Source organism: Rhinoderma darwinii, chromosome 5, assembly GCF_050947455.1.
Source record: "Rhinoderma darwinii isolate aRhiDar2 chromosome 5, aRhiDar2.hap1, whole genome shotgun sequence".
NCBI classification, from domain to species: Eukaryota; Metazoa; Chordata; class Amphibia; order Anura; family Rhinodermatidae; genus Rhinoderma; species Rhinoderma darwinii.
The window spans coordinates 209906948-209924622 of NC_134691.1; the positions used below are offsets into that span (position 1 = coordinate 209906948).

At 42.8% G+C, this 17675-nt stretch overlaps 1 protein-coding gene across 1 annotated transcript in view; it reads left to right on the plus strand.

Moving 5' to 3' along the window:
• Positions 1 to 17675, plus strand: part of ATPSCKMT (ATP synthase c subunit lysine N-methyltransferase) — a 47507-nt gene that overhangs the window by 19431 nt on the left and 10401 nt on the right. The window contains 4 exon segments of the mRNA XM_075826909.1: positions 4992 to 5091; positions 5200 to 5372; positions 7498 to 7793; positions 11968 to 12105. Coding sequence (XP_075683024.1) covers positions 7509 to 7793; positions 11968 to 12105 — 423 coding nt within the window. The 5' untranslated portion in view covers positions 4992 to 5091; positions 5200 to 5372; positions 7498 to 7508.

Below are 17675 nucleotides of genomic sequence, written 5' to 3' on the forward strand. Positions count from 1 at the left end.
GTGCCATTCATATATTTATATAAGTTAATCATGTCCCCCCTTAGTCGTCTTTTTTCAAGGCTAAATAGGTTTAGTTCTTTTAATCTTTCCTCATAACTTAGATTCTCCATGCCCCTTATTAGCTTCGTTGCTCTTCTTTGTATTTTTTCTAACTCCAGGGTATCCTTTCTATGAACTGGAGCCCAGAACTGAACTGCATATTCTAGATGTGGCCGCACTAATGCTTTGTAAAGTGGTAATATTACATCCCTGTCCCGTGAGTCCATGCCTCTTTTAATGCACGACAATATCTTGCTGGCCCTTGAAGCAGCTGATTGACATTGTATGCTGTTATTTAGTTTATGATTTACAAGTACACCCAGATCCTTCTCAACAAGTGACTCCCCCAGTGTAGCTCCCCCTAGGACATATGCATGCAGGTTGTTCGTACCCAGTGTGTTTAAGAGTGGACAAAGTCAATTTCTGTGAGGCCTGCAGTCTCAACCCGAATTCTTGAGCTGCCTATAAAATCTGGCGTTTGAGGCTCATAATCTTCAAGGGTTGGAGTCCACATGGGATCAATCATTGGGGTAGCCTCAGCTGCTCTCCTGGGGCACCTTTAGGGGGGTTCCTCATCACTGGAGGAGGAGGGACTTGGGACTTGCAGGCTTCTTGTATGGTAGTTTTTACCCATCTCGCTAGAGAGACTTTTGAGGCTTTCTTTCCTCTATTCTTTCCCCCATACAGGATAAATAGATTTTTATCTTGTCTCCAAGAGGAGGTTCTATCCAGATACTGAAGAATTGTTCGCCTGACATCCAGGCAATGGAATTTTTCCTTCTTGTAGGACTTTAGGATCTGGACAAAAGGAATTCATGTTCCCTATGGAAGGCAGTAGATACTTACGGAATAAAGGAACGATCTAGCTTTAGAATGATCTTGTTTAGGTAGGGTTCTGTGACCGACCGAGATTGGCTTTCTCCAATCCTTCTTGCTGAAGTAATAGCGACTAAGAATGCAGATTTTAGAGTTAAAAAATGCATACTAATCGTGTCAAGCGGCTCAAAGGGAGGATCGCAAAGAGCCGTTAACACTACATTCAAATCCCAGGTAGGAACTGATTTCTTTAGGGAAGGTTTCAGTTTAGAGACTGCTTGAGTGAATCTTCTGATCCACCGATGTTCAGCTAAAGGAGTATTGAAAATATTACTTAAGGGTGAAATTTGCACTTTTAAGGTACTAGGGCTAAGCCCTTTTTGCCGGATTGTAGAAAATCTAGGATTTTCAAGATGTTGGGAGTAAAAGGGTCTGGTCCTGCGTCTCCATACCAGGAAAAAATTGTCTTCCAAATTTTTGGATAGATTTTTGAGGTAACTTCTTTGACTTGATAAGGTAATTGAAATTACCTCGTCTGACAGACCGTGGTTTCTCAAGATCTGCCTTTCAGGATCCAGGCTAATAACTTCAGAGTTTCTATTCTCTGAAAGAATAAGGGACCCTGGGAGGGGAGATTCTTCTTGACTGGGAGCATGATAGGGTCTTCCAATGCTAGGTATTTTATGATTGGAAACTTTGGCCAATAGGGAAGAATAATGATGAGCTTTGTCAAATCTTCCTGGATTTTTCTTACTACCACTGGTATTAGAGGAACAGAGGAAAGGCATAGGCCAGATCCATGTCCCAGGGATGGGATAATGCATCTACCCCCAATGGGTTGTCTTTGAGATTTAGGGAGAAGAACGTGTCTACCTGGGAGTTTTTCCTATTGGCAAACAGGTCTAACTGTGGATAACCCCATCTTCGGGTTAAGGACAGCAAGACTTCCCAGTTTAGGGACTATTCTCCAGGGTTTACTTTTTTCCTGACTTCTGGAAGTTGATTATCCATCCCAATTCCTGTAGTAGGGAAAGAACCTGTGACTGTTTAAGATAGGCGGAGTATCTGCTGTCAACCGGAAATCGTCTAAATATTCTTAAGAATGCCATAATCTCTGCCATAATTTTGTACAAATTCTGGGGGCGGAGGAAATTCCGAAAGGGAGGCAGAAAAACTGGAAGTGGAGAATGGAAGGAGCGCTGAATCGCGAATCTGAGGAATCTCTGGTAAGCGGGGTGGATAGGGACGTGATAGTACGCATCCTTTAAATCGAACGTACACATTGATGCCTCTTCCCCCCCATTTGTTCAGTACCTTCAGGTATTGTCCTGTAAGATCCGTTTGGTTTCTTGACTAAGAAGATCTTGAATAGTGGCCCTTGAATTTTTCGTTGTGGGGAACTAGAGTAATTGTTCTCAATTTGAGCAATTTCTGGACGTCCAGGATAAGGATCTGATGAAGGTCTTTTTTGCTTGGTACCTGGTTATTAGAAATTACTCTGGAGGAATGGAGGAGAATTCTAATTTGTACCCTTCTTTTATAATCTTTAGAACCCAAGGGTTCTGGGTTGTTCCGGTCCATTTGGAATAAAAATGTAGGAGTCTTCGCCCCACACTCTTGGCGTCATTGCTTTGAGGGCTGAAATGAGTTATTGGGGTTAAGGAGATATCCTCGACCCTTTCCTCACTTGGGGTAACTCCAGCGACCGGACTTTCCTTTCCCGCTGTAGTTCTGTAAGGTTGGCTCCCTCTGTTGGCGAAAACCTCCGAAACTGAGGGGGTTTTTTAGGTTTCTCTTCTGGAAACCCCTTCTTCCTATCCGCTGCGTTCTCCAGCATGTTATCCAGGAGAGGACCGAACATCAGAGAACCTGTAAATGGGATAGAACATAACTTGTTCTTGGACTTCGTATCTTCTGACCACAATTTGAGCCCTAATGTTCTTCTAGCAGCATTTGAGAAAGCTCTATTCCTGGCAGCAAATCTAATGGATTACGTTGAAACGTTTACCAAGAATCCGGTTGCCAACTTTAGTAAGGGTAGGGATTCTAATAGACCTTGTCTTAATGTCTTCATCAACCAATGGGTCCCCAGCTCGTTTAACCATATAAACCTTGCTCTTGCTACAGATTTGGCCGTGATATTCGTAGAGATTACCAAGCTCTTTTCAGCAGTCCGTCTGCCTTCCGGCCTCCTTCAACTGAAAGGGATTGCATTTTTTTTTTAGCCACCTTGGCTACTGGGACATCTACTTTTGGGATCTCATCCAAAGATTTAGTGTCTTCTGGATCAAAGAGAAGTCTGTTTAAATTCTCTTGAAATTTTCGTTTATTGGAAAAAACTTTTTCTTCTCCGATAAGCCCCCAAACATCTCATCCTGGATGGTATGGGGTTCCATGGTATTACGTATTGCCTGGATTAAGGCATCGGACATCTCAGAAGAGAAGAATAATTTTTCTCTTCATTAGATGAAGTTGAAGGCAAGAGTTCCTCTCCTCCTTCTAAGTCACCGCGGTCTTAGACAGTCTCCCACACCGGCACCAGCAAGGCCCCAAGCCGTGCAACTACTGCGATCCGAAAATAGCAGGCACACTTAGAATGGCCAATTGACCTAACTCACTCTCCGGTAAGTAATAACACTCCTGCTCAGAGTCAGACCCTGAGATGGTTGGCAATATTTTGTTCCACTTCAGTCCGTGGCCTTTTTGCCCGGGAGTGTGAGGGAGTTCCTTGAGGAGGGCGAGGGAGGCTACAGACTGTCTCACTTTCTAACGATAGCAGGCACATTCAGTCTAGAATGGCCATTGACTTCGCGAATCATAGCTCTAAGCTCAGACATAAATGGTTGTTTCTCTATTAGCAATTTTGCAATACAATCTGGGCACAATTGTTTCCTATGTGACTCTGGCAATTTTTTCGCACAAGTCGCACATTTTTTAACCTTCTTTTTATCAGTTTGTCTCAGAGAGGAATCTTTATCCTAAAGAGAACAAAAGGCAAGTAAAGTATGGTGTAGTTACATACGGAGTCATAACCCTTACCCCAAGGGTGAGACTCACGTGACCCTGGGACATATCCGGATTTCCATCAGAACGAGGAAGTTCCAGACCGCAACAAGTAATAGACAATGCCATATCTACAAGATATAATCCAAGTTCGAGGTATCAGCTCTAACTACGTACCTGTGCGAGTCCCTTTAATTGCGGGCGTTTTGAATTTCCCGCCTTCCAAGATGGCCGCGGACCGGAAGTAGCCCAACGACATCTCCGGTCGCGGCTATTCGATTGAAGTGCGGCCGCGTCATAGCCAGTGACTGAGCCAGCTATGCGGCGCTTACGAGGATGTTTTTCCGGCGCTTCCAACCATATGGAGCAGCCGGTCCTCGCATGGTCACGCAGCCCGGCCGGAGCCTGCTTCGGAATCCCGAACCCCACACACTACCGGAACCTTGCCTAGGATTCCTAAGGTAGGTGTTTTAGGTTGGGAGCTAAGGGACCTCTCGTTAGAGGGGTATTAGCCTAGGCTTTAGGAGGAATAGAAGGGGGAGTGCACGGACCCCCCGATGTTGCCCCCTGCCCGAGTTTTTCTCCTGCAGCAACACAGGAGCGACATCTCTCTGCTCCTGACCTTGTAGGGACAGGAAGAACACTGGCAAGTATGTGGTGGGAGGGGCCTTTTAACCTCTCTGTCTTCCTGTCCCTATAGACGTCAATAGGGCAACCTCCTGTGGTGCTGTCATGAGGGATGTACTGGAAAAGTTAATATCTATTTAACAGATACGTCATGACCTTGTTCACAACGTATGCTTTAAACGAATACCATTATGGCTTATGGGTGACGGATGCCATTATTAGGACACTTTTTTGGCCTCTGTTGTGCTAATGGAGCCTTATGAACAAAACATGGTGTACACAGAGCATAACAAAGCAGCTATCCCGCAATTGTGTCAGTCAGTAGCCATTATTAACAGCAACCCGGTCTAATAAGTTAATTACAGCAAACAAAACAAAAAAAAGTTTTGTAGTGAAGAGAAGTATATCTAAAAAATGAAGGGAAAAATGTGGAAAAATTGAGCATGTTCGCAGAGTAAAAGAACACATACAGGGTTATAAAATACTTGTTGTTTTTTTTCTCAAAGGGATTGGTCCTACACGGTCTCTTTGGTACCATCAAGCCCTATATAAGGGACGAATGTGCCAAGCAACGTGACACACAATAACAGTACCCGACAAGGCAAGGTGGGAACTGAAATGTACGCCAAACAACCAATCACCAGCGGAATCATCATACTAATATATAAAAGACAAACTGCATTGCCTCACTTTTTCTCTGATTTGTTGCAGCAGTCACATAGTGTAACCACTTCAGCCAATCAGTGGCAGGTTGAAGCAGACATACATAGTGCTAACTGTAACTGCCGAGGCACAGCTTTTCAGCCTGCCTCTCGTCTTTCTGCATGGAGTATTCTAAAGGGAACCTGTCACCAGCATTTTCACCACTAAACCCACAGCATCCTCAGGTAGGGTATGAAATATCCCTTCTAGCTTTCCCTCTCTTACGTTAAAAATCGCCCGTTTATAAATTAAAAAAAATCACCTTTAAGAGGCACTTCAGATGCTGATTCTGGTGTCATTTTAAAGATGATAATCTCAAGCTTTAAAAGGATCACAGTTCTAGGTGCTATAAAAAGGAGATACAAGCAGTTAGGGTATGTTCACACGCTTAGCAAAAAACGTCTGAAAATACGGAGCTGTTTTCAAGGGAAAACAGCTCCTGATTTTCAGACTTTTTTTGAGCCACTCGCGATTTTGGCTGAGTTTTTCACGGCCGTTTTTGGAGCTGTTTTCTATAGAGTCAATGAAAAACCGCTCCAAAAACATCTCAAGAACTGTCCTGCACTTTATAGTGGCCGTTTTTTTACACGGCCGCTTAAAAAAAACGGCCCATTGGAACAGAACTACGTTTTTCCCATGGAAATCAATGGGCAGATGTTTTTTTTAGTCCCGCTAGGGGACAATATTATAACTGTCTGATCGCAGTTATAATATACTGCAATTCCTATGTATTGCAGTGTATTATACCTGTCCGTTTTACACCATAGCAACTATTGGCACCCTACGATCACTTCTGGGGGGGTTCGCTATTGCCCACGGCATCTAAGGGGTTTAATAAGAGGGGACCACCACGATTGATCCCCGGGGAATGAGCTGTGATAACTGCGGTCCATGACAGCAGTTATCAAAGCTCTTGCATATGGTGGGGGGATGTGCCATGTTTAAAGCACCTGCATACTATTACTGAGCTTAGCATGAATGATGCTCTCAGCTCCACATAATAGTACTGAGTGGTTGTATTAAGGGGCTAAATTAACATCCCTAGCTGTTGCTCTTATTTTTTTTTTCTTTTTCTCCACTTTGAAAAATATTAATAGAAAATATTAATAAAAATTACAGTAGGGTTTGTTCAGTGGGGATAAGGGTGTCCTAAAGGTTTTGAAAATAGGCTGCCTGGCTAAACGTTTAAAAATACAATTTATTTGAGATTTAATGTCAAAAATAGGGCACTAATTGCCAAGGATCTGAATACAGGCATTGGCAACACAGATCATAGATGCTTTATGTAGTGTAAGCGGTAGCCAACAACTGAAAACACTAAGTTGAAAGTGTCTCTGACAGTTTGAACATGATTGGCCCGTCACTACAACACTCCACAAACGTAGTGAATAAATAATAGTTTGGTTGCCACAAACAAGCAAGATTCCCAACACGTTTCTGCGCCTCTAAACAAATATAGAGGAGCGTCCTCAGACGTAAAAATTGCCTTGATCTGTCTAACTTCCGGACAGCACATATTATACTGCAAGATTCCGGCGTAGATTCTAACTAGCTACCACTCAGCACATATTATGCTAAAGTATTATTGTATCAACGGCGTGCACTAGTCACTGATGACTGGTCTAAGCGCGCGCCGGAGAAACAGAGCCTTATACGGCTATGGCCCCACCTACCTTGATCGCGTCAGTTGGACCTAAACCAATCGGTGACTGAGACGTCAGTTACTGACGCCCACAGACAGGGACGGCCCCATAGTGACAGCGCGACCAATGGAAATGATGCATACAGCATCAATGGTAATGGGTGAGCTTCAGGCGGCTCTGTACACAACGCTGCACAACACTGACGGAGCCAATCATGTTCAAACTGTCAGAGACACTTTCAACTTAGTGTTTTCAGTGGTTGGTTACCGCTTACACTCCATAAAGCATCTATGATCTGTGTTGCCAACGCCTGTATTCAGATCCTTGGCAATTCGTGCCCTATTTTTTATATTAAATCTCTAATAAATTTTATTTTTAAACGTTTAGACAGGCAGTGTATTTTCATAATCTAATTAAACATGTACCTTACACACTCAATATTTCGGAATATGTACTAAAGGTTTGGTTTACACTGATCAGATGTTGCATACCCCAATGGTATAGCATGTCATCATTGTTTCGTTTCAGAATGACCATTTGTTGTTTAAAAAAAGCAAGTTTTCATAAAACGGAATTGTTAGTTGAGAATTGACACATCAAGAATGCCTGTGTTTCTTTTTTGCAAGTGTGTTGTACTTAATAGTTGTTTTGTTATCTCAATTTACAGATTTTCCAGTGATGTCCAGTTTCATTTCAAGTGGTAGTACTACAGAAGAAGAGCTCTCTATAAATTCTAATACTGCAGCTCAAAAAACGAAAAGATGGGGACTAGTAGCAACAGGTGTTGTGGGAGGCACGTTATTGGCTTTATATGCAGTAGCTACTCCATTCGTGGCACCAGCTTTGAGAAAAGTTTGTCTTCCTTATGTACCTGCATCAGAAAGTCAAGTGGAAAATGTATTGAAAATGATTCAGTTCAGACATGGAACGGTTGTTGACATTGGGAGTGGTGATGGACGCATTGTAAGTTACAAGCAACTTTTCCTGGGAAAGCATAGACATCATGGTTTTACTTATTGTTATGTGGGTGTGAAACATTGGTTAGGAATATGAAAATAACAATCCATTTAAAGGGAACCCATCATGGATTAAGGAGGCTCTGTCACCACATTATAAGTGCCCTATCTCCTACATAAGGAGATTGGCGCTATAATGTATGTGACAGCAGTGCTTTTTATTTAAAAAACTATCTGTTTTCACCACTTTATTAGCGATTTTAGATTTATGCTAATGAGTTGGATAATGCCCAAGTGGGCGTGTTTTTACTGTAGACCAAGTGGGCGTTGTACAGAGGAGTGTATGACGCTGACCAATCAGCATCATGCACTCCTCTCCATTCATTTACTCAGCGCATAGGGATCCTGTTAGATCCTTATGTGCTGTCTTATACTGACACATTAACAATACTGAAGTGTTTAGACAGTGAATAGACATTCCACGGGATGTCTATTCACAATCTCTGCACTTCGTTACTGTTTCTGTGGTAGTTACAGCAGAGGAAGCGTAATCTCTTTGTAACCTGTCATTTACAGCGTAATCTCGCGAGATTACGCTTCCTCTGCTGTAACTACCACAGACAGAGTAACGAAGTGCAGGGATTGTGAATAGACATCCCGTGGAATGTCTATTCACTGTCTAAACACTTCAGTATTGTTAATGTGTTGGTATAAGACAGCACATAGCGATCTAAAAGGATCCCTATGCGCTGACTAAATGAATGGACAGGAGTGCATGACGCTGATTGGTCAGCGTCATACACTCCTCTGTACAACGCCCACTTGGTCTAAAGTAAAAACATGCCCACTTGGGCATTAAGCAACTCATTAGCATAAATCTAAAATCGCTAATAAAGTGGTAAAAATAGATCGTTTTTTAAATAAAAAGCATTACTGTCACCTACATTATAGCGCCCATCTCCTTATGTAGCAGATAGGGCACTTATAATGTGGTGACAGAGCCTCTTTAAAGTGCAGTATGATTGCAGGCAGCATGTTATAGAACAGAAGATTGATATATCGTTTTAAGGAAAAGATTTACCGTATTTTTCGGACTATAAGACGCACCTGACTATAAGATGTACCCAGGTTTTAGAGAACAAAAAATTGGAAAAAAAAATATTTTTTATTACTTTTACAAAGCAAAAATTATTAGTTAAAAAAAAAAAAAAATTGTTTTGTTTCACCACATTCTGAGAGCCATTTTTTTGGTACATACGATTTTTTGAATCACTTTTTATTTCATTCCTTTTTTTCTATTTTTTACATTGTGCTTGGGGAAAAATGGGAAAGGGTTTTTCTTTACGTTTAATATTTTTTTACACTCCTGAAAACGTATCTAACTTTTTTTTTACACATTTTATCAGTTCCCCTAGGGGACTTGAACCAGCGATCATTAGATCGCTGGTACAATAGACTGCAATACATGGATGAGTTACAGAAATAGCATAACTCGCTGAGCTACGCTGTTTCCGGAACTCCCATAGTAGTGAATGGCAGTTACAGAAGCAGCGTAGCATGCTACGCTATTTCCGTAACTACTATTCAGTTCTATAAGAGTTATGGAAACAGCGTAGCTCAGCGAGTTACTCTGTTTCCGTAACTCGACCATGTATGCTGTTTTCGGAGCTACCGATTTCCGGAAACAGCGTAGCTTGCGGTGCTACGGTGTTTCCGTAACTCCCATTCACTTCTATGGGAGTTACAGAAACCGCGCAGCTCAGCGAGCACTCGGCTGTTTCCGTAACTCCCGACCACCTAACCAGGAAGTGGCCGGGAGACAGCGGAGCCGGGTAAGATAGAACGGGGTTTAGGGGGCCCCGTTCTAAAGATAGGTGTGGGTCCCAGAGGTGGGACCCGCATCTATCTGACATTTATGACATATTCTGTGGATATGTCATGAATGTCCTTCATGGGAAAACCCTATAAATTTAACTAGGAACAGCTGTTTAACGGCCGTTAGAGCAGCGTGTCAGCAGTAAAACACAGCTGACACCTGCAGTGCATGCGCTGAGCCCGCTCCAAACATCATCCCCTCCCCGCTCCATGATGTGCCGGCACATCATGGGTTGGGAAGTGGTTAAGTAAGAAGTGGTCAGGGGGCCCGGTGCCGTGGGGTCCCTTGACTGTCGACTATAAGATTTATTCTTGCTAAAAACTGCGTCTTATAGTCCAAAAAATACAGTAGTATAAAGGCCCAGGGGCTTATTCTACTATGCTCACAGGCTAAACAAAACACAGCTGTAAAATACGGAGCAGTTGTCAAGGGAAAACAGCCTCTAATTTTCAGCCGTTTTTTATGCATCAAGCATTTTTTGATGCGTTTTTATGGCCGTTTTTGGAGCTGTTTTTCTATTGACCCAATAAAAAACTGCTCCAAAACGGCTCAAGAAGTGACATGCACTTCTTTTTACAGGGCGTATTTTTACGCACCGTTTTTTCAAACGGCCATAAAGAAAAAACGCCCTGTAGGAACGAAACGCTGTATTTCCCATTGAAATGAATGGGCAGATGTTTCAAGGCGTTCAGCCTCCGTATTCTCAGCCTATTTTCGGGGTGTTTATGGCTTGAAAAACGGCTTAAAATAAGCCGTGTGAACATACCCTATGGGACTGACTGCTATGTCTGTATGCACACTCGTACAGGAAAGGCTGTCAGTCATTTAGTAGGACCACCCACTGGACTCCTAAACCCGGAATGAGTAAAGATTTCAACTAATGCTGTTTTGTTGTTTTCCCTATATATCAATCTACTCAGCTCCTCCTGCTCTATAACACACCACCTTTAACAACTTTGAAGTTGTTTACTGCTATGCTAGACAACCTAAATATATTTTGGTAACTTTGAATGCATGCTTTTGTGTGTTTTATAGGCTATGTTCATGCAGGGCGGATTTGCTAAAGGGAAAGCCACGGCAAATCGGCAAAACATTCTGCACAATACTTGTGGTTCGCTCTCTATTCTAATATCTTTTTTGAAAATCAGCAGCAAGTCTTTCATCCGCCGAGATTTATTTTCTACAATATATGAATAGGATTCTGAAAGCCATAACTTTTTTATGTTTCCGTCAATGAAATTGTACTTTTCATTGGCCTCATTTTGGGGTACATAGAACTTACTAAGATTTATTCATATTTGTTGAGGGGCCCACAGCGTAAATGTGCAGCGATGTTTGTGAATTACCTACATTTAGGCGGGATTCACACGACCGGCTCGTTCCCGAGCCCGAGTATCGGCCGGTAAAATCGGCCATTTTGCCCGGCCGGTTTGCATAAAGTTATGCATCCGTGCCGGGTCGGGCAGATCCGGACAGTGACATCAGCGGCAGCTCCTGAAGGGGCATCCCCATGTGTTCGGGGATTCCGCTTCAGGAGTTTCCCCTGATGTCACTGCCCAGATATGGACAGAGACATCAAGCGCTCTGTCCAGGAGCGGAATCCCCGAAAACACGGGGATTCCGCTCCTTTAAGGAGCTAAAGTGCGGCTAGCACATAGCAGAGCGGGGAGATACCTCCCTGCTCTGCTATAGTGGCGTCGCTGCAGTAGTAGCAGCCGCAGCGGCAGCAGCTGCTGCTACTAGCGGCGCCATCGAAGGTGTCGCCGAGCCAGGGTGCTTTTAACAAGCAGGGGAAGGGAGCCAGCGCAGCGCTCCCTCCACCTGCTGTACACCCTGGCCCTGCAACACAGTGTACAGCGATGCCATTCGTCAGAATGGCATCAACTCCTCCTCCTCACATGCACTCTGCGCTGTGAGGAGGAGGAGATAGAGCGCAACCGCCGGGAAACCCGGCCATCACTCGGAACACATTCCGGTGATGGCCGTGTAATACCCGGCCCCATAGACTTCTATGGGAGCTGGGCGGCCGGGTGCCCGGGCAAAGATAGAGCATGTCCTATTTTTTGACGGCCGGATTTTCCGGCCGTCAAAAAATCGGTCGTGTGAATAGCCCCATTAGGGGTCTATCATTCCTAATGCAGCCGGGCGCCGGCCGATTTATGAACGGCCGGCACCCGGCCGGGAAACCCTGCCGTGTGAATGAGGCCTTATACTTTGTTACAGGGTAAGTAGTCTATAAACGTTTATAGAAATATATATTTGTTTATATTTTTACATGACTTAAAATCAAAAATATATTTTTAAGGTAATAGCTGCTGCAAAGAAGGGGTTCCAAGCTGTTGGCTACGAGTTAAATCCTTGGCTTGTGTGGTATTCAAGATACAGAGCATGGAAAGAGGGTGTTCATCATAATACCAAATTTCATATATCCGATTTATGGAAGGTATTGAAAAAGCATTTTTTTTTATAATTTTTGTTTTTAATATGTCAATGTTTGTTACAAATTGAAAGCTGAATTCAGAGGCCTTAATACTTCTAGTTGCAGAATTATAGGGTAGAGCGTGCATTTGATTATAGGAAGCATTTGCATAAGACTAGGTAGATGTTTTGCCAGCTTTCTTTTAAAGTATAAAAATAGGTATGGGGGGGGGGGGGGGGTTAAAGATCTCATCATGCATAATAGATTCTATATACATATATTTTTTAAGGGTAATCAAATAGAATTTTGTGAGCACTAATTACACAGGAATATCCAGCAAACCGCACAAGTAAAATAACGGATATAAAAACAAATTATTAAATCGGACAAGTTACATTACCCTAAAAAGGACACAGGTAACCTTCAAGTAACATACCGTCCATTACATAATATCGGGCATAAACACCGAAGATAAGGAACAACATTAAGTTGTATTCAAACTTATAGGACAAGGATATATGGTTATTTTTTCATAATTTTTATTTTATCCAATATAGAAAAAAAAAACAATAACATAAGCCCAATTTCCACCCAATAAACCCCCCCCCCCCCTACCGAACCGATCCCCTAAACCCGGTCTGACTTATTACAGCAAATAAAGAAAAAAAAGAAAAGCAGCATCTAAGCACAAGCTTGATTTTCTGTGTGTCCTATCTAATGCACCGGTGTGTTGTATATTTTTTTATATTTAGGCCTTGATAGTGTATATTTTTGGTTACAATTATAGAGTTCAGTTGTCGGTTCCAGCACGTGAATAAAGGTCTTTTTCTCCGAAATCCAGTATCTAATGAGCAGTATAATATAACCTACGGATTATATTATACTGAATTAATTGATGATTTAAATTTAGTGCTACATTCCAAATATTATTATAGATTTATATCCAATGATGTTCATTTAGGGGTCCTAGTTCTTTTGCCCATTGTTTTCCACTATGAAATTTTGTTTTATTTAGTCTATATTGTAATAATCCTTTATATTTATTTACCAGAGCCCTTTTCTTTAAATTTGGTTCTACTAATAACTTGTATACCCCTTGAACAGGTAATATTTGGAACATCTCCTTATCCAGAGATTTATCAATCGCATGTTTAAGTTCAGTATATGCAAATTTTTCTTTTATTTCCTAGTCCATAGCATCTTTCCATGGTATCCCAGGTTTTAGTTAAGGCTAAACTCAAAACAACAGCAATCTCCTGCAAAATAGAATAGAATATTGAAATACTACAAAGGATTCACACGTGATTATACAAAAGGATAAGGCAATAATGTTTGAGGTAACATATATACCCATTAAATGTTATACCAATAATAAAGTGCCTAAGTAAAATGAATATATAATGTGATGGTATATCCGCATCAGTATAGAAAGTTGCATGCCCATGATATGAGATCACCTCTGGGATGGTGCCAACCCCAACGCTCATTTCGGCTTTAGCCTTCTTCTGTCTTTTTAGAATCATGGATTAATCCTTTATAGTAATTCATTAAAGAGGTTGTCCACTACTGAACAAGTGATGACCTATCCACTGGATAGGTCACCAGTATATAATCGGTGCAGGTCCGACACTCCGGCTGCTTCCGGGCACCGGATCTTATGGCCCATTATGTGATGTACGGAGTTGGAAGCAGTTGGCTCCGTACATAGCACAGCGGCTGTGCTGCCAAACCGCAGCACTGTTCCTATTCATTTGAATAGGAGCAGAGCTGCAGTACAGCAGCTTGGCTGCTATTCAGTGTCCGGAGCCAACTGCTTCCGGCATGTACATCCGGTGTTCGGAGGTAGCCGGAGAGGCTTAACAGTGCGGGGTCCGGGTGTCAGACCCCCACAGTTAATGTACTGATGACCTATCCCTTGTATAGGCCATCAGTTGTCCAGTAGTGGACAACCCCTTTAAAGATTTAAAGGGGTTTTTCAGCCAGAACAAATTATTTAGAAAATAGCGGAGTATGTTATAAAATAACAAAACAAGTCATACTCGCCTCATTTATCCCCCACCGCTACACTTCTGATGCTTCCAGGATACCCCGCCAATCTTTACTTCCTGCTCCAGCCACGACGTCCTGACTATATGATATGTGATATGTGACTGCTGCAGCCAATCACTGGCACAGCGGTGACCCGCAGCAGATGAGAATAGAATCTTCCTGGCATATCTCTTACTGAACACTGGCGTGATATGTGGAATTATATGGTGCTGTACGATTAGTGCATTCATTCTAATGTCAAAATGTGTTGATTATACAGATACATACAATGATTATATAGATTCACAAATGCATCAAAGGAAAAAGACAATTGACATGCACTTACTGAAATTCTATTATACTATTTTTTACACAGTTCTTCTGGTACTATAAACTATATATACACAATATTGTCTTAACACTATATAGTATGTACTTTATACACACATTTACCTTGAAGTGAATAGCATTGATTATCTCGTTACAATGGCACCTGTCAAGGAAGCAAGTGAACGGTCAGTTCTTGAAGTTGATGTGTGGCCTGGTCTGATCTATGGCGGTTTTTTTTTAACATCATGTGGATTGCCAGGTGCATGTGTGTCTATTACCTGGGGAAGAGATGGCACCAGAATGCACTATAGGAAGAAGGCAAGCCAGCAGAGACAGTGTGACACTGGGCAATGTTCTGCTGGGAAACCTTTGGCCCTTGCATTCATAAGGGTGTTACTTTGACATGTACCATCTACCTCAACATTTCTGCAGGCCACGTGCACCGCTTCATTGTAACGGTATTGCCTAATAGCAATGGCCTCTTTCAGCTGTATAATGTGCCCTGCCACACTGCAAAAATTGTTCAGGAATGATTTGAAAAACAGGACCAAGAGTACAAGATGTTGAGTTGGCCTCCAAATTCGACAGATCTCAATCTGATTGAACATCTGTAGTACGTGCTGGAAAAGCAATTCCGATCCATGGAGGCCCCACCTCGCAGTTACCAACGGCAGATCTGGATACCTTTGTTAGGCCCCCCCGACTGCCATGGTAACCTCTCAGTGCCCTGCTCTGGTGCCCCAGGATGCTGACAGCTGACAAAGGGAGCCCATCCCTCTGTCAAACACCTTAGATGCTGCAGTCACTATTAACTACGGCATCTTAGGGGGTTAAGCTGCCAGGACAGAAGTTATCTCTGATCCCAGCAGTTGCAGCAGAAACGCGGCTCCTGCCACTGATCTCGTAGGTACAGTGGCAGTACCCACAAGATCCGAAGGATGGATATATCGGTCACAGAGCGGGAACTAGCACCTACTTGTAAGGGGTTTAGTATGGAGTTGGGCCCACTATAACAGCCTACACTTGTCTGGGAAAATTATCCACAAGATTTTGGAGTGTGCCTAGGAATTTGTGTCCATTCAACAAAAAGAGAATTTGTGGGGTCAGGCACTCGCGTTGCACAATAAAATCAGTGTCGCAATCGCGATGGCATTAACATTACCCTTATGCCTTCTTCACACGAACGTGTCCGTTTTGCGCCCGCAAAAAACGCTGCGTTTTGCGTGCGCAAAAGTTTCGTGTGGCATGAGTATTTGGTGTGCGCCTGCGTGATTTCCGCGCATATGGCAACGTGATGACACTCTGTTTTTATGTTTACAAACATAAAAGCAGGAGGTGCTTTTCTTTTTTCCTTCATTTATTTTACTACTGTAGCGCGAATCACACGCAGCACACGGAAGTGTGCCGTGCGTGACTTCAATGGGTGCGTGATGCGCGAAAAACGGCCAAGTATAGGACATGTCGTGAGTTTTACGCTGCGTGAAAATCACGGACTGTCTGAACGGCCCCATTCACTAACATAGGTCCGTGCGAAAATCACGCGCGTATCACGGACGTAATACAAATGGGCGTAGCCCCTGATAAACATATGTAGACCATTATGTTTCCTTTACTAAATGTTACAGTAGGCACTATGCATTCCGGTAGGTAGTGTTCCATTGGCTTCCGCTGAGCCCAGACTTGTCCATTAGACTGCCACATAGTAAAATGTGATTTATCACTCCAGAGAAGACTTTTCCACCGCTCCAGAATCCAGTGGCGGCGTGCTCTACACCACTCCAGTCGATGCTTGGCATAGTTCATGGGGGTCCTTGACTTGTGCGCTACTGCTCCACCATGGAACCCCATTTCATGAAGCTTCCGACGCACAGTTCTTGCACTGATGTCACTTCCATAGGCAATTTTGAACTCTTAGTGAGTGATGCAACAGAGAATGTGCAATTTTTTTACTCGACATGTGCTTAAGTTCTAGGCGGTCCTGCTCTGTCAGTTTGCGTGGTCTTTTGATTCAAGGATGACCTTTTGTTACTACTAGATACTTCCACTTCACAATAAAACCGCTTACTGTGACCGATCAGAAATTTTGCAAACTGACTTTTTCCAAAAGTGGCATCTTCTGACATGTTTAAAGGGAATGTGTTGCCAGCAAAACATGTTGTTTTTTTTTAAATTAAACATTTAGTGTGTAGGTGTTTAAACATTGTTCAAATTTTTTTTATTTTTTTCACGAGTCAGGAAATATTATAAATTAGATTCTAATTTATAATATTTCCCATTGCTGGTCACTAGATGGAGCTATTCCCAAAATTGCAGCATTGCATGTGGTAAAGCAACCACATTGCTTTTTGCTGCAAAATTGGGAAAAAAGCACTCGCTCTAGTGAGCTCTGAGAATCCCCCCCTCCTTTATCCTGGCTAGTGCCGGGATAAACGAGGGGATTGAACGGTCTAACCTCCTACACTGTATGTCGCCATTTTTTGAGCTAACAGTGTAGTAGGTTTACATACAGTAGTAAACACACACAAACACGAACATACATGGAAATCTCTTACCTGCTCCTGCCGCCGCGGCTCCCTCCGGCCCGTCCGCTCCGTCTGCTGCCGCTGGTCCAAGTGCACAAGTCCGGAAGCCGCGGCCGGAAGTAGTAATCTTACTGTCCGGCCGCGACTTCCGGTCCACAGGAAAATGGCGCCGGACGGCGCGCATTTCAAATTGGACTGTGTGGGAGCGGCGCATGCGCAGTTCCCACACAGACGGCGTACGCAGAAGTGGATGGGACGGGACCCGTTCGCAGTCCCTATGGGACTGTGGCTGCCGTATTCCATGTCTGTATGTGTCGTTAATCGACATACAGAAATGGAAAAAAAAATGGCAGCCCCCATAGGGAAGAAAAAGTGAAAAAATAGAAAAAAGTAACACACAAACACACAAATAAATAAAAACGTTTTTAATAAAACACTAACATTAAACTGACATGAAATTTTTTTTTGTGGTGACACTGTTCCTTTAAAGTCACTGAGCTCTTCAGTACAACCCATACTACTAGCAATGTTTGTCTATGGAGATTGCATGGCTGTGTACTTGATTTTATGCAATGGCATTAGCTTAGACACCTGATCTCAACAATTAGGAGCTGTATCGGCATAATTTTGGCCAAATAGTGTAGTTTATGGTTGCTTTTAACCCCTTAGTGACAGCCTATTTTAGGCCTTAAAGGAACAGTGTCATCACAAATT